This window comes from Drosophila tropicalis, unplaced genomic scaffold (genome assembly GCF_018151085.1).
Source record: "Drosophila tropicalis isolate 14030-0801.00 unplaced genomic scaffold, ASM1815108v1 contig_859, whole genome shotgun sequence".
Classification (NCBI taxonomy): domain Eukaryota; kingdom Metazoa; phylum Arthropoda; class Insecta; order Diptera; family Drosophilidae; genus Drosophila; species Drosophila tropicalis.
The window spans coordinates 1-26,118 of NW_027173353.1; the positions used below are offsets into that span (position 1 = coordinate 1).

At 37.8% G+C, this 26,118-nt stretch overlaps 4 protein-coding genes and 1 long non-coding RNA gene across 6 annotated transcripts; all 5 read left to right on the top strand.

The window, feature by feature from the left end:
* Positions 1-64: 64 nt before the first annotated feature.
* On the top strand, positions 65-1,275 carry LOC137582010 (uncharacterized protein DDB_G0280315-like; the record flags this gene model as incomplete). Its single annotated transcript, XM_068296436.1, has 2 exons — positions 65-991; positions 1,272-1,275. Coding segments are annotated over 2 exons (931 nt in total), but the record flags the coding sequence as incomplete, so codon positions are not given.
* Osi16 (DUF1676 domain-containing protein Osi16) lies at positions 1,078-2,879 on the top strand. 2 transcript variants are annotated; one of them, XM_068297488.1, is made up of 3 exons: positions 1,078-1,527; positions 1,580-2,211; positions 2,277-2,879. In XM_068297488.1, the coding sequence occupies exons 2-3, from the start codon at positions 1,896-1,898 to the stop codon at positions 2,798-2,800; spliced, it is 840 nt and encodes a 279-aa protein (XP_068153589.1). In that variant the 5' UTR covers positions 1,078-1,527; positions 1,580-1,895; the 3' UTR covers positions 2,801-2,879. The 2 variants fall into 2 exon arrangements, with proteins under 2 accessions (XP_068153589.1, XP_068153590.1); XM_068297489.1 differs by having other exon boundaries at positions 2,280-2,879.
* A 186-nt stretch (positions 2,880-3,065) lies between these two features.
* LOC137583146 (uncharacterized) lies at positions 3,066-3,565 on the top strand. Its single transcript, XR_011033371.1, has 2 exons — positions 3,066-3,325; positions 3,382-3,565. It is a non-coding gene; the product is annotated as an uncharacterized lncRNA (long non-coding RNA).
* Positions 3,566-10,836: 7,271 nt separating this feature from the next.
* Positions 10,837-20,529, top strand: Osi17 (DUF1676 domain-containing protein Osi17). Its single transcript, XM_068297594.1, has 9 exons — positions 10,837-11,441; positions 12,247-12,483; positions 12,726-12,979; positions 15,194-15,378; positions 15,538-15,867; positions 16,347-16,533; positions 17,918-18,016; positions 18,074-18,252; positions 20,308-20,529. The coding sequence occupies exons 1-9, from the start codon at positions 10,913-10,915 to the stop codon at positions 20,447-20,449; spliced, it is 2,142 nt and encodes a 713-aa protein (XP_068153695.1). The 5' UTR covers positions 10,837-10,912; the 3' UTR covers positions 20,450-20,529.
* A 2,708-nt stretch (positions 20,530-23,237) lies between these two features.
* On the top strand, positions 23,238-24,438 carry Osi18 (DUF1676 domain-containing protein Osi18). Its single transcript, XM_068297852.1, has 2 exons — positions 23,238-23,795; positions 23,860-24,438. Exons 1-2 carry the CDS (start codon positions 23,348-23,350, stop codon positions 24,318-24,320), a joined length of 909 nt encoding a protein of 302 aa, XP_068153953.1. The 5' UTR covers positions 23,238-23,347; the 3' UTR covers positions 24,321-24,438.
* The last annotated feature ends 1,680 nt before the right edge of the window (positions 24,439-26,118 follow it).

Sequence of the window (26,118 nt, forward strand, 5' to 3'; positions counted from 1 at the left end):
ACAACATCAACTGCCGTAGCTTCTTCTTCATCCACAACAACAACGGAACCTACAACATCAACAGCGGTGGCTTCTTCATCATCCACAACAACAACAGAACCTACAACATCAACAGCGGTGGCTTCTTCTTCATCGACAACAACAACAGAACCTACAACATCAACTGCCGTGGCTTCTTCATCATCCACAACAACAACAGAACCTACAACATCAACAGCGGTGGCCTCTTCTTCTTCGACAACAACAACAGAACCTACAACATCAACTGCCGTGGCTTCTTCATCATCCACAACAACAACAGAACCTACAACGTCAACAGCAGTCGCCTCTTCATCGACAACAACAACAGAGCCTACAACATCAACAGCGGTGGCTTCTTCTTCATCGACAACAACAACAACAGAACCTACAACATCAACAGCCGTGGCCTCTTCTTCTTCGACAACAACAACAGACCCTACAACATCAACAGCGGTGGCTTCTTCATCGACAACAACAACAGAACCTACAACATCGACAGCAGTCGCCTCTTCATCGACAACAACAACAACAACAGAGCCTACAACATCGACAGCAGTCGCCTCTTCATCGACAACAACAACAGAGCCTACAACATCAACAGCGGTGGCTTCTTCATCTTCGACAACAACAGAACCTACAACATCAACAGCAGTCGCCTCTTCATCGACAACAACAACAGAACCTACAACATCAACCGCCGTGGCCTCTTCTTCTTCGACAACAACAGAACCTACAACATCAACAGCAGTCGCCTCTTCATCGACAACAACAACAGAACCTACAACATCAACAGCCGTGGCCTCTTCTTCTTCGACAACAACAGAACCTACAACATCAACAGCCGTAGCCTCTTCTTAATCGACAACAACAGAATCTACAACATCGACAGCTGTCGCCTCTTCATCGACAACAACAACAGAACACACTACACCAGATGCAATATGCACTCTCTTTCCCCACTTACCAATATGTACAGCAACAACTTAACAGACGAAACATCTAAAATGTGGATTTTGAAATCAATAATTCTGTTGATTCATAAAATGAATAAACTTATATATAATTCTTATCACTTTGGCATTGCTTTAAAATTAAACTTCAGTAATTTTACTTATTGTTAGTATCCCAAGACCAAATTTCTTCATAAAAATTCTATTCATACAGAAAAGGAATAAAATTAAAAACGTGATAGTGTTATTGATATGCGGAAACACATGCCTTTTATTGTTACCAATATGTGACCCCCTCAGATAGAGACATTAAGATACTAATGTTAGTTGAAGTATCGTAATTGAGATATTGTAAATATGCAAGTCATTTAGCAAAAATATGTAACTTTTTCTCGCTTTGTCTATGGAGAAGAAAGCTGAGAGTCTTTGGAGGGTTTGAAGCAAAATGAAATTGTAGTCATAATTAACAACGAATATTTAGTCAGTCCAAGAGGTTTAGACAAAATGAGGGGACTTAATTTATGGACACGGAGGGCACGCGACTTTTATCTGTCTGGTAATTATGCTGATATCTGCGAGTTTTCTTTTACTCTCTGGGAATTCATTAGGTGGAACTTTTGGTGACAGAATTAACCGAACGATTCGCTACACTGGCCCTTGCCGCAGAGGAAAGCGAAAGTGCCGCCCATTTGCCCGGCCCAGTCGTTCGCTTGGACGCAGCTGACTGACGCTGGGAAGAATTTCGACCACAAATCGCTGGGGTAATTAGAAAAGCACAACAGTCGGACAAGCACCTTAAACGAGGCATTGGATTTTGGGTGCGTGTAGTGAAAGGGAAATGGGTATAAAAAGCAAAACCAAAGAAATGAGACGTTGCAGTCGTTCATACAGCTCCCAAATCATTAGACGTTCGTTATACCAAAGATGTTGCTGGTCAAGACCTTGGAGTATCTATTTTATTTAGCCCTGTTCGCCTTCATGTGCAAATATGGACAAGCAGCAAATGTCCCGACAACAGAGCCATCACCTGTAAAGGTGGAGACGCTAAAGCAGCCACAAAAAATGGATGTTTCAATGAATGAGTGCGAGATATCACCATTTAGCTGGATGTGCCTTAAAATAGAGATTGTCAAGATAATGGAAAAGTTAGCTGAGCAACAGGAACTAAATGTTTTGCCTGGTGTCAGTGTCGTTAAGGATGAGAATGCCGCGGAACTGAAGACATCAGAACTGATGGCTGGTAAGTAAAGCCAATAAACTGGATAGTCCCTTGTCTGATTTTGGATATTTTTCTAAATCCAACAGAAGTAGCCCGAAGTTATCCCAGTGATCCCAATACACGTTTGAATGGCTATATACTTGCCAAAATGGAGAATCTTTTAAAGACCCGCTATCTTCGCTTTCGTTTGCTTGATGACAAATCCTTGGTAGAGGGCCGCAAGCACAAGTTTGGCAAAAAAGGAGGACTAGAGGCCCTTCTGGCAGCTGGCGTTATGATGAAGGGCATGCTAATGGCAATGGGCTTTGGAGCCATTGCCCTAATGGCCGGCAAGGCTTTGATGACCGCTTTAATGGCACTAACACTTTCTGGTGTATTGGGCCTGAAGAGTTTGGCTAGCGGAGGTGGCAAATCGACCACTTACGAGATAGTTGCCAAGCCCATCTATACCTCCAGCCATTCCCACTCGGTAAGCCATGAAGATGGCCACGGACACAGTGCTCATTTTGGAGCTGGCGGTGGTGGTGGTGGTAGTGCCAGTGGATATGGTTATGGCGGGTACGCCAGATCTTTAAACCTGCAGCAGCCAAGCCAAATGCAAAAATTGTAGTTAATATTTTATCATATTTTAAAAATATTTAATTTATTTATTTATTATTAAATTCAGCGTTAAATGTGAACAAAGCGAACTCTAAACTGAAAGAATTTATTTTTAATTAAGCAACTACGTTCCGGCACCTGTAATAATTAATGGGTTCCACTTGATACTGTAACTAAATGTAGCAGTGGCAGAGAATTTAATATAGCACAAAAAAAAACTATTAAGATGTTTAGAAGTGCAACAAAATTGCATATTTGAAAGAATAACTAAGAGAAAAGCTTATTTTAGAAGATAAACAATGCATAGCATGTTAGAGATCCCTTATATTACGTAATTATATCACAGACGCCCCTGGTATTGAACATTGCTTTTATCATTGCATTCAGTTACCAACAGTCAACTAAGATAGATTGTGGCCAGCTTTCGTTTTAGATATTCAGCAAACTCTTTCAGTCGGCCAAATCATGTTGAAGATTTTACTATATACTTGTTTGTTTTTCATGCTGCCACTTGCTTTAGCTGATAAACTTATTCGTAAGTTCAAATAACTACATAACTAGTTGTACATCTAATTAAATCTTATAACACAGGCTGCCATGAGATCGGAGTCTGCAAACCCAGTTGCTTCTTGGCAATAGACAAAGCGAGTATATGTCCCCAAAATATGAAATGCTGCCTGTATGCAGATCTGTAGACCAAAAATACATTAGCACTTTTACCCACGATTTGGTAAAAAAAATAATAAAAACTATGGATTAGACTTTCCCCAGAAAATCTTCTTAATTGTATTCTAATTGATTGCTACAATTTGGGGTTGCATATAAAGGCGACAAGACATTTGCTTTGACGCTTAAGACGCTGACAAATTCTGAATGGAACGACCACGTAGCAGAGCAGGCATGGTCCGTCTTAAACATGCGATCGCAACAGCCTTGCTCCTTTCCAGCTTAACAATCCTAGTTGGTTGGTCCTAGTAAGTTGGTCATATCCTCGGAATTCGGACAAGAAGCAGCAGCATTAACAGGAAGAAGGCACCACCTATGGAATCACAGAAAACATCCGGATTTGTGGCAACATCATGGACAATCTAACAATAGGCACTCATTTTGGCATTAAGCAAGCATTTTTGATATTGCGGCTTTGACTATGTGGAAAATTTACTCTTTTGATGAAATCCGACTTTTGCAAAACCTAAACTTGTGTTTCAAATGTTCTCGATGCAGAAGTTTGTGTTTCTAATTAGCAGATTAATATCGGTCAATTATCTTTTTCTTTCTTCATGTCTGGCAGCACGTGCAAATTTTTAATTAGCAAATTCATAGATCTTCATATTAACCTATATTTCAATAATTTGTAACATATAAAAAGCAGCCAAGTCTCTGTGGAAATTTAGTATCTTTCGAATCGCCATGAACGCTTGTGTTAAAGGTAAGTCAATGATTATTTGTAGGATTGTTTTGAATGAATTTTGGTTAAAACAAAACACTCTTTGACAGTTATTCTTCATTTACTATGCATATCATGGATACGCACTTCATGGGCAGTGCCATTAACAAACTATATGGAAACACAAGCAATCAACACAGAACAGTCAAAAATATTGAACCAAGAAAGTATAGAATCAATGATCATGGATACCATGGAAACGACCACATTTGAAGCAGAGAAAGAGGAACTAGTGACAGCAATTGCCTCGACGACTGTTGCTCCAAAGACGTCAAAGCCAGCAGATTGCCATCATGCCCATCGAGTAACGATGTCAAAACCATCGAAACACCAAAATATTCCAAATGCTTCATCTTCTCTCTCCCAATTATGGTCTAATATTCCTATGATTTCTCAGCAATCGGCCACCGCTTTATCATCCATTTCCTTATTGTCTTCCATTCAATCTCCTTATATGCCACCGAATTTCTATCCTATACCCGTTTACCTCCCTTACTTTTTACCCATTCCACAACCCGAAACACTCCCCAGTCGTTCCAAATCGAATACACAGAAACGAAAAAATGGATTTAAAAATGACGACCATCTCGAATCCATTCAGGAAAGACATGGAGGCTGGCAACAGAAATGGGATAAGCAACGACCAAATCAAACAGATGAATATCCTGTAAGGCAAAATATTTTTAAAGAATGGAAAGGCAATTGGCAGAATCGTACACACTTGAAAGAAAAATTCACAAAATCGTCGACCACTACCATCGAAATTCCAGCTAAGCCAACTGAGCCCACAACAACGGAGAGCGACACACCCAAAAAGCATTTTTTCGATGAATGGAAACAAAAGTTAAATAATAGAACTGAAAAATTCAATGAAAATTCTACAGAGGCTGCAGTCAATACAAACAACAACGAGAAGCATACGATTATTGAGGCATTCAAAGATAAATTCAGGCATCCCAGCAAATCAGAGACCTCAAATGACATCAATCCAACACCAAGTGTTCGTTTCGCCTCAGAAACATTAATTAGCCCTGACGACATTCAAAATGATACATTTATAACAGAAGCAGTATAATTTTTATGTATACCCATGCATACATTTTATGTTGAATAAGCCAAATACAAATTTATAAAAAAAAATTATTGACTTAGTGTCAATATTTAGTCCAATAAACTTGTTGTCCTCGAAAAGTAGTCTCTGTAGGCAAATAGAAACGTCTTAGTCGGTAAATATAAGTGTTAGTTGGCTCCTCAAAGCTATCATCATCATTTTGGTGAAGTAAATCACTCATTGAGGTTAATAATAGAGGCAACCTTGATCATGTGTTCCTTCTCTGTTCTTGTCTATAAAGTTCTCCTCATATGTGAAGTGGCATTTTGTCCCTCGATGAATCAATCCTTAAGCATCGGGGTTGATTATGTATTCACGAACTAGCCTTTGGCTTTTTTAAGTTCAACTTGAACTAAAAACAAGAGGCAACACATTGAAATTCTTAACTACAAAATACACTTAATATAGGAAACTACCTTTACCTTTATATTGCCCAAAATCCTTTTTTATTTATTTTTTTTATTTGTTAAAGATAAAAACGATATGAAAACGATATGTTTTGGCCAAGTCTAAGTTAACCAACTTTAACATGGTTTGGAGCAAAATTAAAATGAAATAACAAAATGGTGTTGCATACTTTCTGGCTTGCAGTGAAATGCTTTCTCTTTCCAACTCTTAGCTCACATTCACCCAAGACAGTCTTAAGTTGGTTATATCTTTGCAGACACCACAATATGGCACCTAAACTCAGTTGGTTTTCAACTCTTCACGTCGAACGTTTAACGCGCCGCTGCGGGTGTGATTTAACCAAATAAAAAAAAATAATAATAAACAACAACAACCGTAAAAGTGAAAGACAAACGCACTGCGGCAAAGATTAATTCTTAATATGATTTGTGGAAATTTGTTTGTTTGTTTGTGAAAACAGAGAGCGAAAGTCCAAAAACAACAACGACAACAGTAACAAATGCTCTCGCTAATTGCTTAGTCGTCACGCAACACCAAAAATGTACATCAGAATTATGTGTTAATTGGATGCTAGTATGTGTATCTAACGACCAGCAACAACAACAACTGGCGCCAGCAAGTTAGTTTAGTAAGTAATAGCCAAATATAAATATATGTATATACGGGCCATTCATGATGATTGCCCCATCGGGAATGCATTTAGTTGACCCAGTTTCTTAAATTGCAACCGACTGAGCTCTGACTCTGAATGACCAGGCAACATTTGGTTGCCAACTGGTTGCCAAACTGGTGCTGGATGCTGCAGCAAGGCTACCGGGGACAGGTTACAAAACCTGTTGTCAAACAATATTTTTTGTGTATGTAAAAGTGAAATTTTTCTCGCACATTCAAACGGAAACGACTTGCATTGAGGCTTCCCAAAGTTCTTAGTATGTGGGGGCGGGTGGTAGTAAGTACACTTGAATTATTAGCGCATGCCAGATGTGAATCTCAACTCGCGCTCTAATACCCAGCACAATTTGTTAGAAGGTGTTCACATTAGAATAGCAATTAATTTGTCTTGTAAGTAAACACGTGTTGCCGCCGTTGTGTGTGTGTGTGTGTTTACATAGCGTGCAAGGCGGTATTTTGTTCTTAAAGCCGACAAGTGAAATAAAATGTTTTACAAATTGAGAGCGCTCTGCATGAATTTAGCATCTCAAAAAGAAAAAAAAAAGAAAGTAACTTGGCATTAATAAAACCTTCAAGTTTAGCACCATTTCTTTTTTTTCTTGTTTCTTTAATGGCAAATCAATAAAATCGATTAAATTTCCGATTATAACAAATCAATCAAGCATAAACCGCATAGCTGTTAAAAATGGATATCAAACTTGAATATTTATTGGCATATTATCAAGTGAAGAGAGTATTTATTTTATTTTGCTTTATTTCGTTGCACACCTTTGCACATATAAATTCAATCTAATTGAATTTAATAAGCCATCGAGTTAGCCGAGTTGGTTAACCGCAATGAAAGTGAATTTGGTTTTTGCTCCCCTTATAGATTTCTCTAAAAGCAAATAAAAAAAAAAAAAAACACACACACACAACGAAACAAAAACCTAGACATAATTTAGAGAAATATTTGCACGCTAGACTCGAATAGCTTACAAATCGACTGACACGCATAAAGAGAAATTAGTTATCTATTAGATACATTCACTAACTCGGACTAAAATTGAAATTGAAAGTTGCTCCACAGAGATTTCAATGTGAGATACAATGGCTTTGAGGATGATTTTTGTTTTTTACATAATAACTTCTCAACAAATAAACCTGATAAACAGCCGAAACGTTAAGTGATGTATATATGTATGTGTTTTGGTTGGCTTCAGAAATTGTCACATAAAAATGCAATAAAAATCTCTGGGAAATGCTGTCACCGCTGAAGTGGCAGCACAGCGAAAGCTTGTTACCAAAATGTAATCTGGCTCGCTAGTGCCATTAAGATAGATGTAATGGAATCATTATAAAGAAAAAAACACAAACGCAAAATAAATCGCATTTGCAGTGAAAGCCTTAACTAAACAAATAAATCTCATAATTTATATAAGACAGACCATAAATTTATGTATACGAATTGTGAATATACTTATTAGCCAAAGAACCAGAACTGGATTCTTTGGAGCCCTCTCATCTCTTGGCCACTAACCCTTAAAGACACCTAACGGTCTGGGTCTCTGACATTGCCTGAACCCAAAAAACTTCTCTTACATCATATATGAGTGGTTTGATTGTTGTTCTGCTAACTTCCCCTTCCTAGGTCTACTTAAGATGGCAAACTAGTTTGCTGGCCAAGTACTTTATACACACATACGTATGCATTGCATTTGTATTATTGTGAGCTAGTGTTTGTTTTATGACCATTTCTGTTTGCCATGATATAAGCCGACATGGCACTTTAATAGAATATATGTTTAATACGAAAAGCTATAATAACACAGAAAAAAAAAACATGCACACAAAATTTGTCGTTGTCGTAACTTAAAGCATATGTCATTTTGAAAAAATGTTACGCATACGTACTGTGGACAACAACATTAACGTGGTCGAAGCTCAACAAGCGAGCTCATTAAAAATAATAATCATAACTCAAACAGTGTGTGTGTGACACTGCGTGTGTGTGTAGCGTCTGCAGCTGTGTACGTAATTTAGTATAATTGATTATGTTATAGACATTATAAATGGCAATGCAGATTACATCAAGATGTCTGCCAATGGTAATAAAAGAATTGCCTATGGCCTATTAACAAATGACAAGTGGATAATTGAGACTGAATAGAATGGGCTTTAAGTAAGGTACAAAATTTTGTCTCTATCAATGGTTATTTGATTAAATAAATTAGTGAGTTGTTGAGATTCAAATCTATCTATCGATCTACATATGTTACTCGTGGGCAATTGCCTTTGTTTGCTGCTGTCAATAATTTACATTTTTATTGAAAAGGTTTTTGGTGGGCGGAGTCAAGCAGCAGTATTAATATTTAAAAGTTTTCTCTTTCATATTTTCACTTCTTATTATCAGCTTATTAACCGTTTGGACATTTTCCATCAACAATAATAGCAAACATGGTTTTCTCTTTACACATTAGACAGATCCGTTTGAAATGCCTATGTACATTCTTGAGTCAGTAATAGAGCCAACTATGCGCCCTAGGTTGATTTATGGATTTTGTTTTATATTGATTAAAAGTGTCAAACATTCGTTGCGTTTAGCAGTTCCTAGAGTGGCTATTCACTTTGGCGGGCGATGTATAATCGGCTAACTATTTTGATTGGGACTGTCACTTTTTGTTTGTGTTAGACCCCTGCAGTTAGACCATTCTCTAGACATGTTTGTCAGCCAATATATATTCTGTCGATTGATAAATCACTTTTCTAGATCAGTGCTTATCACTTTAAGTAGTTCTATTGTTTATAAGTTTTTTTAGTCAGGAAAATTTCATCAATATATACTTTCGAAAGCCTCTTAATATTTTAATACTAGCGTAAAAATTTTACTACAACATTTATGAACAAAACGAAATGTAGTTTAAAATATGAATTATGGTTTTTCCAATTCCATTTTCCTTTGCCATAAACATAAAACCAAAACCTCTAATATTTCATATCTGAAAAGACATATGTACATAAGTATAAAAAGGCTAAACTCTAACATGTACCTAAATCTAGAGCCAGTTGTAAGCTGAATAGAATAATCAAAGTAATTAAAACATGTCAAAAATTTTACAGATTCTTTTGGAATTCATACCAGTTCCCAATCGATAAACTTTTATGACGGTTTTAGGTGACCCAAAGAGTCAAAGCTAATATGCATATTTCCATGTGAATCTATAAACATACTAAAAATCATCTCATAAACTCATTGTCTTTAAAGAAAAACTTGTTCAACGACATCGGCAAACAAACAACAGAGAGCCACCAGACGCGAAACTGCACTTGAAACAATCAAAACTAACTGGAAAATATAAACAAAGCTAGACTTTGGCGGCTAAGCAACTTTCAGTGTGGAAGACAAGTCAAGGCAAGGCAAGAGATAGGAAAAACCCAGAGCATACGACTACAGTTAGCGGAAGAATCTTGAAGAAAAGTTAAACAAGAAGACCATATCAACTCGAAACAGCGTGCAATGCAATAAGTGCAGAGGAAAAGACAAGGTACGCCGAGTAATGCAAAAATTTTAACGACAATCTGAACGAAACGTCTGAAACGGCTTAACGAAAGCAACTCGCGTCTTGGCTGGAGAGCGGCCTGGCCATGATCTTGGCTGGCACGACGAGCGGTCTAAGAGTCAGTTGTTGGTCAGACGCGCACGCATGCGCACACGAGACGATCCAGTCAAGAAAATCGTCTAGCAAAATACGCGGCAAGACGAGTGAACCGTTAGACCGTAGGTGTGACTCGCATTTGGATGAAGTAATTGCGGAGATAGGCTTGTTGTATCGTTTGGATTGTTTGCTTCTTATTAGTTTTGCCGGTTTGGAGCATTTAAGTAAATAGAAAATGTGCTAAATGCAATAGCGAAATTTTAAACACAAAAGAAAAACTGGCAGAAGAAAGCACAATAAACTGGCCAAAAATAAAGAAGTGTGTTTGTGTGTGTTTGTGCTTGTTTTGGAATCAGATTGTCAATGGAATTCAATGAAATTGTGTTTACGTGCTAAGCGGGTTTTTGCTTGGACAATTCGGTTCATAAATTGATTTTGTCCATTCTCTCTCTGTATTTGCGGCCAAAGCGGTAGCTCAAAGGCGGCCCAGAGAAGGCCCCAAAGGGGCAACGTAGCCTACTTAATTTAACAATCAGACAACAAGTCAAGCGCATCCAAATAAATAAAGACCTTTTTGGACAGACAAATTGCAAGTTAAGCCCTCCTGCATCAAACTGCAATTTGCAGTTCGGAGGTGCAAATTGCTGGTTCTATTAACAAGTGTTAATCAGCCCACAATCGCAGCCACAGACACAACAAAGAGCTGAGTTGAGTTGAGTTGACTTGACTTGGGTGAAATTGAAAATGCTGAAAAAAAACTGGATGACCCATAATTGGACAACAAGTGAGAGCCATAGCACATCCTCTAACCGGAGTAATAGAAATAGAAATCGCAATAGCCACCCAGCCATGGTCAAATCAAACACTTGGTTTTTACTGCTTCTGGCCATGCTCTGCCTAATCGAGCTGGCGGTTGTTGTCGTCAAAGCGGATGAGACAGCAATAAACATGAGACGAGCCAACCGCCATGCGTCCACAACACATTTAAGTCAACAAACTTCCACGGAGCCATCAGCAACACAAGACCCAGAGACAGAGCCAGAATCAGGACAGGAAGACTGGCAGCCTGTAGTGAATGCGACCACAGATGAATCCCCAATAACAAGGAAGCGATTAGCCAATGATTCCTTGCTACTGCGTTTCGCTCGTCGCTTCTCCAGCGGCAATGATCTATGGGATGGCATTATTCGCGATTGTTATACTAAGCCGGATATCTCGTGTTTTCAGAAGAATGTCTATAGCTATCTAAACGATGCCCTAGATCAGCAGGATGTGAACGTTACACAGCGTCTAAAGTTCTTCAAAAATCAAGTTCAATATGCTGAAGAATCACACACGGACGAGCATATAAATCAAATACCCAATGAAGGCCGTGCCGGTAAGTCATCTTAAATCATTCTCATTTCATAGGCAAATCTAACTTATGTAAGCTACGAATGACCAAGCCCTTGCCTCATTTCACTCTCTCTTCCTCTCTCTTTTCCTCTCTGAACTGCTTTTATTTTCAGTTTAAATATCAGTTTTCACATCTGCCCGCTTTAACATTTGATTCTTTGCTTCATTTTGTTTACCTTTTTTTTTTCTTGGCACGTTCAAAAAGAAAGAAGAAAAAATACCAGAAAAAAATAAAGCTAGCAACTTTCACTTGCTGAGTTTTGATTTGATTTTATGTTAACAAAAAAAACAAAATAAGAAAAAGATACGCATTGCCATGGCTCCGATCTCTCATTCATGTGAGTCACGGCGCTTTGACTGCGCTCAATTACCCGCCCAATAGCTCTGCTCTCAGTAGCTATTTTCTTTTGCTAATGTAATCGAGCAACAACAATACAAGTTAAAGAAAAAAAGTTAAATAATAAGCTAAAAAACACAAAAGTTTACAACAATCAAGGTAGTTAAATGTTAAGTAATCGACAGCAAGAAAACATTAGCACCTAAAAGATAACATCAAACAAACAAAAGAAATGTTCCTTCTATTTAAGCAATTTCAACAGTTAAGCACATCCGTTAAAAATATAACTAAGAGATTAAATCAAGACTAAGCAAGTCGTTTGGATTAAAACTGGAAAATCATTTTGTTCTCAAATGCTGAACTTGTTTGTTCATTCATGTATTATCAATTTAACTTTCATTGTCCCACAACTGTCATTCATTATTAACTCGTATATTTGGTCAACCAGCAGCAACCACCCCGGATAGCCCCATCGAGGAAGTGACTAATGCACTCTATGGAAAAAGCATTAAATTTGCCATGACACACGATCTTGAGGTGGATCTGCCAGAAGTCATGTTTGATGGTGCCACATTTCGCATATCGCCACGGGCCATCGAAGGCAATGGAATCATTGCCAAGCTGGAGCTAATACCAAAGCAGGAAGTGCAAGCCCGTCTGGCTGGCAAGATAATCATGAAGAAAATACGTAAGTAATATGCATATATCCACAAAAAACTTCATTTCATTTAGAGAAGTTTGGCGGTGATTCGCTTTCACTCTCCAGCTTCTCTTAGCAATTTGCGAATGCATTTAAATAATTTCAACCAGTTGCCAAAAAAAAAAAAAGTGAAAAATGCAACTCAGTGTTAAGAAAAGAAAAGAGAGAAAAAATACACATATATATATTTCAACTTTGGATTGCCCACTTTCGTACTTTCGTTTCCTTAGAAAAATTTCTACGCAGCAAATTGTTGCTATCTTTCCTGGCCTTGCTGCTAATCATCAAAATCATCAAGATCAAGTTATTCTGGTTGCTGCCGATTGTCATTGGAGTTGGAGCAGCCAAGAAGTTGCTACTAAAGTTCCTGCTCTTCCTGTTCCCGGCACTGTCGCATCTGTTCAAGTTGTGCTCGTATTACCAGCAATCGTATCATACCACCAAATATCATCATCATCATCATCTTATCGACCATCATCATACGGCAAGTACCCAACAAAAAAAAACAAAGCACAAACAATATTGTCAAAACTTTTCTTTCACTTTTAATATATTTAACTGGGCGGGGCCAACCTGTATATGCTTAGATATGCCAGTTATGATGTCTACGCATGCACGCGCACAGATTTCGGAAGACTTTGAAGAATTTCATTAAAAAGTCAAAATGGTTAAGCTACTCATACAACATATTGTCTACTTATCTATGTATATATATATATATGAATGAATGTGGCTGCTGTCAGTCTTTCACAGCGTGTCTAGTCTTTCTGCTAATGATGTGTATATATATGTATATTTTTAGCTTCTTCCCACACTTTACGGAAGTTCAATTAAAAAAGTACACGAAAGTGTTTGGCTAATTGAATTCCGGCACTAAGGACTTATAGAAATTAACACGCGTACTTCTCAACAAATTCTCAAGGGCAACCTACGCAGTATAGAACTCATTCCATTTCATATGCATACATGCACGGTTTCTAGCAGCTTGACATATCATCAAATGAAATCCTGTCGTTTCTAAAGGCAAAATAAATGTGTTCGTTTGTAAGGATTATATGTACATATATCTGCTGCCGCTGCTGCTGCTCCGTCTTTGTCTGCCACTTGTAAGCCAAATGCGAGCACATGCCTAGATATTTATGAGTTATTTATTTCGAAATTTTTGTTTGCCATTGCCAGGGCGCTGGGCACATAATACGAAAGAATTGATTGCAGCTTTTACCTTTAGCTTTGAGAATATACATACGTATATAAGCTCTAGGATAATCCAGCTGGCATGTTTTTCCATATTAAAGTATATCCACGTTAGAGATTTACCTTTAACCTTGTGTCTGAGCCAGGTAATCTTGCAGACAGATAGTTTCTACTTTCAAGCTAACAATAAATGCTTCGGCTTCTAACTTGTATCTGACAAATTTACTATGTATGGAATGTCTTTGTGTAGTCGTTAAAGCTCTTAACTTAGATATATGTACATACATATGCACATGTTAAAGTTTTAATAACTTTCACGGATCAAACTGAGAGTCCTTAATAGACCATTAACTAAACCTTGGACTTCGGAATCATAAGAGTATGCGAAAACGAAGTCCTGGCGACAATCTAGATAAATGATATAGCAATTAACGCGGCTTGTCGAGACCTTTTAAGTATCTCGAATTAAGTGTTAATAATTTGAAGACAATTTTTAATAATCAATGATATAAATCGAGTTAATCCTTTTCATTGTCCACTTTCTCTTGTATATTATTCTTTTCAATTTTCTTCAATAACTATTTCATGAAAAGTCTTGGAATAACTCTTCATGTATACTCCAATGAATTTGCTCCAGAAATCTTTGGCAGTTGCACTTTAAAAGCATCTTCTTTTTAATCCATCCCTGGTTTCCTGTGAACACCAAAATTAAATTATTTCACAGCTAAACATGCCCAACCCACACACACACTCACACCCAGACACACCATAAGACATTGGCACAAAAGCACTTATATATGTATGAAGCTCCAACACCCACTCAGGATTAGCGGGGAACACATGTCGTCTTTCAGGTTTGCTGTTTCTGATGTGGCAAAAACTCTTCCTAGATTGTCACCTCTTTTTCGCTATGCTCAATGCGCAATGTGCCAAAAACTTTGGTCCTTGAGCCAAAAAAAAGAAAATCCAGAAAATTTAGCCAACAATAAAAAGCACAAATAATCAGCTGACGAGCACAAAAAAAATGTAAAGACATTCTGTTATTGAGTGTCAACATATGGATATATATAATATTCACTTAATGTCACATATCATCAGTGCTACTCGCACATATTTGTGCGTATTTATTATTTACGGCTATTTAGCAGTCATTGAACTGAGGCAAAGAGGCAGAGAGCAAAAACCAAAAGAAAAAAAAACCCCAATCAAGCCAAAAGAGAGAAAAAACATAATGCGTATTATTCGAGTTGGAAGTAAAATTGTATATAAATAGCTCAAGTGCGCACCATATTAAAGAAAAGAAGCCCCTATACAGATTGCCCGCCCCGCCAAAGCGCCTTTCCCTAACCACCCTTGGCGCAACAACTTTCAGTGCCGAGTTTATTAAATGTCAAGCAGAGAGAAAAGAAGCCCTCTATATACTGCAGCGACAACGGCTAGACCATTATTTCTTCAATTTAAGCTTATCATTCCCCATCCTTCTGTGTGTTTGCTCTATTGTTAGGTTGTGCCGCCATGGCACAGTGGAGAGCATCAATCGGTGCCAGAGATTATTTACACACATCCACCCAAGGGTCATCCGTCGACATATTTGCATGGGGCGCCATTGCACGAGAGTCATGGACCAGGGCCAGGATATGAGCATTTCGAGGGCGCCTGGGAGAACAGTGGACCCGGTTTGGGATCTGAGTAAGTAACTAAAATAATTTTGCTCTTGAATGTTTGTGTTTTCTTTGTTTTCGTTATGTTGTATGTACTTAAATGTCTTGTCTCTTAACACACACACACACACACTAAACACACACATCAACAATGCTTGCCACAAAACTTTTATTTCATCACAAATAGATATATAGGCGATATTAATCGCGTTGCACAAATCGAGGAAAATTCACATAATTTTAAGCCGCATACGGCAAATGATGCTGGTGAGCTGCATGCATGGGGATTGGGCACAACTCAAAGCTATTCCAAACAACAGGCACAACAGCAGCAGCAACAACAACAACAACAGCAGCAGCACCAACCACCACAACAACAACAACGTTGGCCACCCACACAACAACATAGACCACCAACAATTCAACAACACAAACAGCAAAACCAACAAATAAATTCGCAAAAAGTATATGCCTCTAGTCACAGTTTTAATCCGTTTCAAAATCAGGACAAACAAAGGTACAAAACGGCACAAAAACCAATGCACACACACATTCTAAAACCCACTCACAAACACAAATACACGGTATCGCACACTAACTAACCAAAAGGATATGCTTTGCTTTGCTTTAAAATTGCTGAAATTGTTCCCCTATTTAAGTCACCAACTTTTCCCTCTTTGCATTATTTCAAAATTGCTTGCAAATTGGTTTTTTTTTTTTTTTTTTGGCCAAAGATTGTAACAATTTTCGGTTAACTGTAATTTCAATTTTTAATTAAACCTAAACAGCACAAAATTCCATAGCTGTAATTGTCGGCAATTAAAATACACACAACGGGAGTAACCAACAAAAGCGTCTAACCTTAAACCACAGTGACTAGAGTAACCACAGTTGCCCTTTTCCATAATCAAACCAACAAAAGATGAAAAACAACTCTCTCTTTCTCTCTCTCTCTTTTTCTCCCTTTCTATTGTCACATTTTGCTTTTTTTTCCAGCTCAAGGCCAGCATCTACACAACCCCATCCGGTATATGTGGCAGGACCACCACCACCGCCACAGGCTATCGGACAAGGATCAGGACCAGGACCTGGTCTAACGGCAGCCGCACAGATTGCTGCCCAATATGAACCAGCACGCAACAATCAGCAGCAGCAGCAACTACAACAACAGCAACAGCTTTCGGTGTGTATTATTATTATTACATCATTCCATTAGTCAAATTTAAAAAGACATTAATGCCTAGTATAACCCCATAAATTCAGTTAAAATTTAAATAATAATATCTTCAATCATAAAATGAATTTATTTAGGAGTCATTTGAGACTTTATATCAAACCTTTATCTAAAATTTTGTCTGAACAACATTAACATTTAGTTTGCCAATCTTATTAATAGATTAGAAAGATTAGAATAGAACACAGATGACAAAAAGGTCATCATGAATTGCATCTTCCATAGTTTAAGTTTAGTCTAAAAGGCAAATTCACATTAAAATATTTCAATATTAGAAAAGTCTGCAAACAAAAGCAAATAAATTCTTCAATTTTTTTTTAAACTTTTAGCAGCATTGACAAGTATTTCATATGTAAATAAATGTATGTATGTATTTAAATGTTTGCAGATATTTTCCATTAGTTGGTTAGAAACACAAACAAAAATGCAAAAAGGGCTTTCAGTTTTGGCAAGGCATTTTAAATTGGCAAAAACTTTACTCAATTTATTGGAAAAATTTCTATTCCCTCTATGAATAATTTAAAAATGTCAAAGTTCTCTACTGTAATCCTATTAAATCCATGCAAGTAGTTGGTGTCTGTGTGTGTATGGTTAGGTGGATGCTTGTGAAAACTTTCCTTTTGTGTTTGCTCTGCAAATGTCTTATGAGTGTGTGTGTGGGTCATTAGGTGGCCCTGTACCAGAGACAGTCCCACCTGACTCCCCCATAGTGTGCGAGAGTGGTGACAATATAATCAATCAAACTGCAGCACATTTTCACTTATCGACAGAGGCAAAACTTAAAGCAAATAAACGTCTAGACCAGACGTTGAGGCTACGGCCCATCGTTTCGTTTATTGACACTTTCCTCAAAGAGCAAATAGTTTTTCTCTCTAGTTGTGTTTATTGTCTGTTGTCTGCTGTTTGCAGTTAGACTGCAGCCCGAGCGATTTGTTAGTTTGTATATTGTTTCTCGTTTTTTTTTTTCTCCTGCAATATGTAGTCATGCAAATTGCAGGGTCCCCTAGATGGTGAATGGTATACATACATGTGCAAACAGTTTTCACTTTCAAGTACAACCACACCAGCAGTTCCCATGTTTTTGGGGCGTTCAGCATGTCAACCGAGTCATAATTACAATGCACTATGGCATTGCACTACACAAAATTGCAAAATCACCTGGTGTTGGCTTTAATTAAATGAGCATAAACGACCAAGAGCCATCTGAACTTGTCGGGAAAGTATGCCAGCCGTGGGCATTTTGGCATACACATGTCTTAAAGAGCTGTCAACAGCTGGCTTAATGTTTCACAAATGAAGACTATATGTATATGTAACCCTTTATTATCCACAGCCCGAATTAAAGGAGGCCATACGCATACAGGCCGAACAACGTTTGATACAACAGCAGCAAAAAATACTGGAACATCAGCCATTTGTGCAGGACGGACAGGTTAGTGAATCAATTTCTTGCTAACAGCTAATTTCATTTTCCCTCTAACCTTTTCAGCCACTTTATCCGCTCAACTATGACCCCTTCTACAGCCCCATATTGCTGAAAATTGATAAAATTATTGAACAGATGGGCCTAAAGAATGATTTGTGCAAAGAGCGTATGGTATGCGAAATGTACAAGGATCCATCGAAATACAGTCCGTATAGTAATTTTGTATCCGCTGAGTTAAGTCGGTAAGTGTTGGCCTTGAATTCAATCAATTTAGTTGCAATTACGACAAGCCTGGCTAATGTGCCCATTCAACTGGTTAGTTGTCGGACACCATCAACTTGGCTCACTGCCCATTTTTGTTGTGCTCTAATAGTTATGGAGATTTAGGCAAGCATCTCTAATTGTAATGTCAAGCAGTCAAATGGTGTCAAGACGAAAATGCTTTAGTTCAACGTATATTTTCACTTATTGTTAGTGAAAAGCCGCCACTACGACCATTCAATTAATAATAGGCAAAAGCGTGAAAAGAAAGCGTAGCTCTCGGTTGTCAAATGTTTTGAGTGCAGTTTTGTCGCAACCTCAAGAAGTGCACATGACCAGCCAAGCGCAACCACACATGCCACATGCCACTTGCCGTGTGGCACTTTCTTGGTTCCACCCACATGCATGTCGGCAATGGGTCACTTAGTCAGTCAGTCACATTTAAAAGTTGCTCGAGCATGGCACAGGCCAGATAAATTTATATTTATCATACCATTTTCTTGGTGGTTAAACACGGCAGAGATCAATTACTGAACAATGGGTGCAAATTCATAGAGTTCTTTTGTTTCGTTTTTGTGTTTTTGTGTTTTTTTGTATATTCTTTTGCTGCCTGCTTGTTGCTAAGATAAGTTTGTTGACATTTTAAGAAAAGCACATTGTCAATGACAGCCATTGCCATTGTTAGCAACATTTTTGGGCATTGGAGAGCCAAAAAAGGCTCCAGACGGACCCATAGAAGGAAGAAGAAAATTTTGCCTGGCAGGCATTGTGTGATTTATGAGTCGTTATGCCAATGACAAGTCATTAATTGAATGTCCCAAGTGTGCTTAATTGTCTTTGCCGAAAACCCAAAGACAACGGGGATAAATATATATAAATACATACAAATACATATATATATATATAAGTACTCATAAATTCAAATAAAAATAGCCAAAACAGACTGAACTCAGTGTCCTTGAGCCCAGGTTTGCTACGGTTTACAGTTGAAAATTAATTGAAATAGATTTGGCTAATTGAAAATGCCTGTCAGACATTTCTTTCAATTGAATAGACAATTTACCATTTGCCAAGTGCAAAATAAGTTTCCTCTTAGAAATAAAAGTGCCAGAAGAAGAAGAGATTAAAGGTATTTGTCAGGTAAAACTTAAAGTGAATCAAGTGAAAAATAAGTTTTTGTAGGAGTTTTCGATTTCAGAGTGTATATTAAAAGGAATTGGCATTTCATTCTACTCATTGATATTTATTATCTTAACAAAATGTCAACCCATTTTGTAAGAGAAGAGAACGAGATTCCTTTATCTATTTTTTCCATTTAATTATTTAATGTAAGAAGGAATTGTTTCATTTGTTTTGGTTTTGTCACGTCTCCTGTGTTACTCACACCCATTGGAAGGATCGCAAAGAGCATATGAAATTAGTTTTGGCCTTGACTTAGGATTCGGGCTTTCATGCCTCTCTCAACCTCCATTTCATTACACATTTACGTTTCACTAGCCACATGAAATCCATTAGCTGTCATGGCATCTTCTCAGTCTAGGCCTCGTAAAATCGCAACAAAAAAAAAACCTTCACATCCTGTGGGAGGGCCACCAACAATACTTGTCTGAATAGATAACCAGAGAGGGAGAGCGAGAGGCGTCAAAGTCAAGTAACCTACATAGTTTTATGGATATGCCCAAAGGCGGGAGACTTTACTTTTTTCCTGCCATGAACACAAAAGGCTCACACTCTAAGGCAGTTTGTTTAGTAAGCTTTTGGTAGTAAGTCAAAGCAATTAAAGATGCTTTCGCCGAATGTGCCGAAAAAGTTTAGTACGTTGCCGTTGCAATGGCAAAGTTAATTAGCCAACTTCCTGTTAGATAACAAAAATGCTCATTGATTTTGGCCCGCAGCTACCTACGATGAGAGAAGAACTAAAGGGCACCCACCAGCATCCGCTGGCATCTGCTGGTCGCTTAAAAAAAAATAGAGAATTAATTAAATTTTGCACAAAACAAAAGTTTGCTAAAGTTTCTCATTCTTGTCTCTTGCAGTGATGCTAGCGAACTAGAAGCTGTAACGCATGCGAATGAAGCGGTTCGCCGTTTCTATAGACTCATTCAGGCAGCACGTGATGGCCAGGATCAAAAGAATTGCCGGACTCTCCATCCACAGTGCAATATGTCGGAGAATTGAAATGAACTGAATTTGATTGGTGGCTAGATAATATACGAAACGAAAGAAAGGATGAAAGGACGAAAGGGATGGAATGAAGAAACAAAATTTTCTACGAGCAATTTTTAAGTCATTTTTTTTGTTTGTTAAACAGAACTGTAAATAGGCATATTTAATTGTATTATCTTAAGCATAATTTACTTGTTAAATTTTTAACTATTTATTTATTTATTTTATATATTTATTTATTTATTTATTGTAGTTTAAATGTTTATAAGTTGCCACACAAACGCGAAGCATTAATATTCATTCTGATTTTGTTGAAATTTTTATTGTATTTAATTTTCATTTCGGTATCTTGACACTTTTTAAATTTATCACAACCACAATTCCAACAATACAAACAACAACAAATACACACACAGTAGCAAACAAAAAAAAAAACATATATAATGAAATCAGAATATATATTAATTGCCCTTCAGATTGTGTGCCATGGCCGCGAATCGAATTAGTCAATGTGAACAAAAAAAAAAAACGTTAATAGAGAATTTTCTTTTAGCCAAAACGTAAATTGAAAAATAAATTGAAATTGTGTTAAATGTCATGTAAAAAGCATTCAATCAATTGATATTTACATGAACCTAGAAATCTGTGTGAACTTTAATTTGTGTTTTATTTTACTCAATATCTGATGTTTCTTTTAACAGATGAAACATTGAAAATCAAAGGAATTCAAAAGGGAAATGAAATCTCCAAGGAATTTCTGTTAGTCGAACATAAGGAGGGAGTATTATTCACTCACATACCCACATATGTACATGTATTCCCCTATATGATAAGCTTTTGGCACATTTACAGTCAAATGAAATAATAATAATAATAATAATCAATAATCATTTGCATCACATAAATCAAGGTGTTGTAACACAAGTCAGCCATATCAGCCAATTGTTGTCAGCAGAAAAAAATGTTCAAAAACAGGGAACTCATTTGCATAAATAGATTTATTAGCCAGGCTCTGGAAAATGTGTAGGTGACTTTGATGTCTGCCGAGAATTAACTGAACTGAACAGAAATAAAATGAATATTTATGTAAATGCCAATCGCAATTAGCACGCAAATGAAAATGAAAAAGACCCTTAAACAAAAACAGATTTCACTTACAAGTAAAATAACAAAAAATTATATAAACGGAAGTAGGAACAAAAAGTAGCAAAGACAACAAAATGAGCCAACAAACTTTTTAGCCCCTACAATGACATCAAAACACCGATTACCAAATTGGCAGCTCATTAAATACCAAAAAAACCAAAAGAAAAAAAGTCCCCGATTCCCTCCCTTTTGGTTTTTAATTTTCAAACGAAAGCACTTCCGATATGTGAAACCAATTAACAAACAGAGAGGCAAACGATGTAACTGCCCAATTAAAGTACCTTTAGCGAAGGTAAAATTTAATGGTTATTTTATATTGATTATTGTATAGAAATATATTTCAATCTAATGGAACATTTATTATAAACCAACTACATAGAAATAAACTTTCGTTTCAGGACTTTTTCTATAAGTACATATACATATTTCAAAAGAAGTTTTAAATCTAATATACCGTTCAAAATGATTTAAGTAGGGTACGAATATCGAATTTCTTCATCATCATTCGTTTTCATGAAATACACACGCCGTGTCCTATGGCAAGGACAATAGCCTCTTGAGACAGACAGAATATGTAACTAATAGGAACATTTAAAAAAAGAATTTAAAATTTATAAATTTTATATAAATAGTAAAAAAGCTTTTTGGCGTGGTATAATTGTCTTTTGGGATGTCTCGTTTTGATAGAATTTTAACGCCTTCCTTTGAGGTCCATTATATCTCCGACCTTAAAGTTAAACAAATTTTAATAAAACGCAATAACTTTTACAGAATTCAGTGAAAACTAAACTAAAGGCTAAATTGTGCTCAGCGAGCTCTTAAGCTTATAAATAATATTTGAAGTTACTTTGGTTCTGAAAAGATTATAGAGATTTTAGAAGTTTAAGAATTGATTCATTGTGATTTTATCTTATTTTTTTGTGGCCATGACGGCTGCCTAGACTAGAGAAGCAAAGAAAATTGATTAAATTATAGCAAGTTTACCCCAAAGTCACAAATGCAATCCGATTGGCTTTAAGTCTCAAGTCTCAAGCTGTCTAAGCGTTGTTCGGTATCCGTATCTCGTAATTCGCTGTGTAATGTGATAGCAAAAGATACAGGCGAGCCAATAGGTTGGAGTGCGAGTATTCTAATTGAGTTGCTGGGCACGCACCAGGGACTGGAAGCGCAGCCACTTGATTTAACGAGCGGGCAGTGTCCCCGCGCAACTGTCCATCGATAAAGAAGCCATAAAATAACTTTCAATTATGTGCGGTATATGATGGAAGAGTATGTAAGTATTATGCTGGAAAAAAGAAACAAACACTGTTTGATGGATGGATATCTATTGTGTTGGGCAAGAAGACACTTGCGTGACCATAAAACGCACAGTTGACCCAATAGACCCAATTTGGTGGGGTTGGGCGCATTTTTGGGCCCGCAAGAACCAGAAGCAGGTTGACAGCAACTAGGGCCAAGTTAGCCAACCCGTGCGGAGGTGAAACTTCAACGACAATAGAGCCACAACTTGCGCTTTCCATGACTTTGACAACGAAAAGGAATGGTCGCTAAAGCAGCGCACAGAGGCAACAAGCAAAGCAAAGCAATGCATACGCCGCGCATACGCAATTCAATTAACAAAGTACTTGACGTATAAAAACCAAGAGCTGCCCAGGCGACATTTGCATAACCCATTGAGTCGCCATAGCGTGCGCATACACTACGTACAGGGAGCTACGATCGATTGGCTTTTTGGCTTTATTTCTTTCGGTGAAAGTGAACAGGATGCAAAACTACGCTTGGCTAATTGTCGCCTTGGCGACAACACTGGCCTCTGTCCATGGAGCGCCCGCCCAATCGCAGCCGGCCACATCTGCCGCCGAATTGGCTCTGGACATGTATCACAGTTGTCTCAAGGATCTGAGTATATCGTGTGTGCGACCCAAGGCCTTGCAGTGGTTCAATGCGGCTCTGCAGCAGCCAGAAGTGAAACTGACCAATCGCTTGTCAATTATCCGCACAACAGAGCAAGCTGGAGCAGAGGCCAAATCGAACACGGGCCGTTCCCAGCAAATGTTTGATGATATCGATAACTATTTGGCCAGCCATGCCCTGAGAATCCAGGCACCTGATTATTTCCACAGCTCAGAGGCTCGTGCTCTGGTTCCAGACTTTCTAATGGAGAATCCTTTGACCCAGGGCGGTGTTATTCCATTGGCAACTCGCGAAGAGGGTGAGTACGATGTGAAGTGAGAATCCATGACAGAACTTAACATTTGTGTTGTTTTTTCACCCAGGACGTGGAATGATCCGTAAGGCTATTCTGCCCTTCCTTCTTGGCCTGAAGCTGAAGACAACGGTTCTCGTGCCCCTGGCTCTTGGTCTCATTGCTCTAAAGACCTGGAAAGCCATGACTCTGGGCCTTCTATCGCTGGTATTGTCAGGTGCTTTGGTCATTTTCAAAATCGCCAAGCCCAAAATTGTCAATTACGAAGTGGTGCACTATCCCCACCATGTTGATCACGTGGTGCCACATCACATTGAGCATGTGGTGCCCCATCACATCGAACATATTGTTCCCCATCACATAGACCATCATTTAGAACATCATATCGATCATCATGTTGATTTGCCAGTCGAACATATTGATCATTTGGAGCATCCAGCCCCGGCTTGGGATCCTCATGCCTGGGCACGTTCCTCTCAGGAGCCACAGGATGCCCAAGATATGGCCTATGTGGGTCAGAAGAGACGTTAAACCAGAAACGAAATACGAAACTCCAAAGAGAACAAATTGGCCAATCAGCAACCTTATTTATTTTCTATTTTCTAAGTAGTTGCATATTGTTTCTATTTATTTATTTATTTCTATGTACAAAAAACAAAAACCCCAAAAAAAAAAAACCAAACTGAACAAATGCAAAAACCCAACCCTCTTGGATGGCAATTCTTAGGATTTTGCTTCCTTTTCTTTTTTTTTTTTTTTGTAAATACTTATGCAATAAAAGCTTGCAAAAAGATGAAATTTCTAATTGGAGGTCTTCTAAGGGATAAGGTTACCAAAATGTAACCCTTTGCTTGGCATAATTATGTCAAAACTTTCTAATGGGTCTACTCAAAGTGCCCAAAGTGCTGCCAAAAATGTGTCTGGTTGAGACAACAGGAAAAAGTAAATTGCTTTTTGCCCACTTTAATTTCGCTTAACGACTCATGTTTGTATGTATGTGTGTATACACAGAAATATGTACTTGGCAATCTTGTACAAATTTTAGAAACCACTAAAGAGCCCTACTGTGCGCCATTGTGATGTGCATTTGTAATGTGAAAGTTGCAATTTCTTTCTTTCTACGACATTTGTTTCCCCTTAGTTAAATGTTGGGTTAGTTGGATAAACTGAGCAAGACTAAAACTATAGCATGCTTATGGGGGCAGCTGGCATAACATGAGCCAAAGCAAATATATTTAACCGATGCGGGCATGTGTGTGTTTGTGTGTGTGAGTAAATAAAACAGGGTAAAAAAACCGTCGAATTTAGCTAAAAGATAGAATATTTGTTATTCGTGTGTGTGTGTTTTGTTCTGTTCAACATCCAAAGAGAAAATCAATAGTCAAGGAAGAGCCATCATTTTCAACCTTATCATATCGAGCTGGTGGGGGAGAGGAAACAAAGCGCCTGTCACAGCAGCGTGCAACAATGCAAAATGGCATCGGCGCCAATAATAAAAATGGTCAACACTTCATTTATATTTAATGGCATGCACTTGGCCGCCATCGTGGCCAACATGGCAGCCATTGCTGCGTTTCTACGCAACAATTTCGAATGTGAAAATGTTTTCCAATTTCATTGGCAGCAAATTGAAAGAGTGATCAAAAAGAAACAAAGGCGGCCAAGGGAGTCTCGGGCTCAACTTGAAATGGCAAATGTGTCCAGAATTGCAAATTAAGCGCCAATGCTGGTTTCGGTGAAATTTTTCTGGTTTGACCAAGCAACAAAAACGAAACCCCACACATACCCCCCCCTCACACACACACCTTCACCCTCACGTCCTCACTTTTATTCCGTTATCAATTCAATTTTCATGGCAAGGCAAACGTAATCAATATACAGAGATTCATAATTCAAATGTGTCGCGCGCACCAAGCTAAAAAATATATCGAAATTCAGTTCATGATTTTTCAGTATTTCGCAGTTGTGGCAGGGAAAGGCAACAAAGTCTCAACAGAAGAGGGCTGCGTTCATGAGACGGGGGATGGAGAAAGGGATTATGTCTTAAGCATATTACTTTCGTTTTCAATAAGGCAATAGCGCTTTCTTTTCAATTGGCATGTAGATGATGACTTTTTGGCCAAAGTTTTGGCCGCTTTAGTTTTTGGTTGTGGGCGGAGGCGCTTGATAATCTACAATTATGTTTTGTGTTAATTATTAATTATGAATTAAGCATTGATTTAATTGCATACGCAATTTGTTTGCATAATTTTTTGCGTATAAAATTATGTGTTGCAACCTTTTTAATTGCTAGTTTCCAATGGGCTCTCAACGTGACTATAACCGAGAG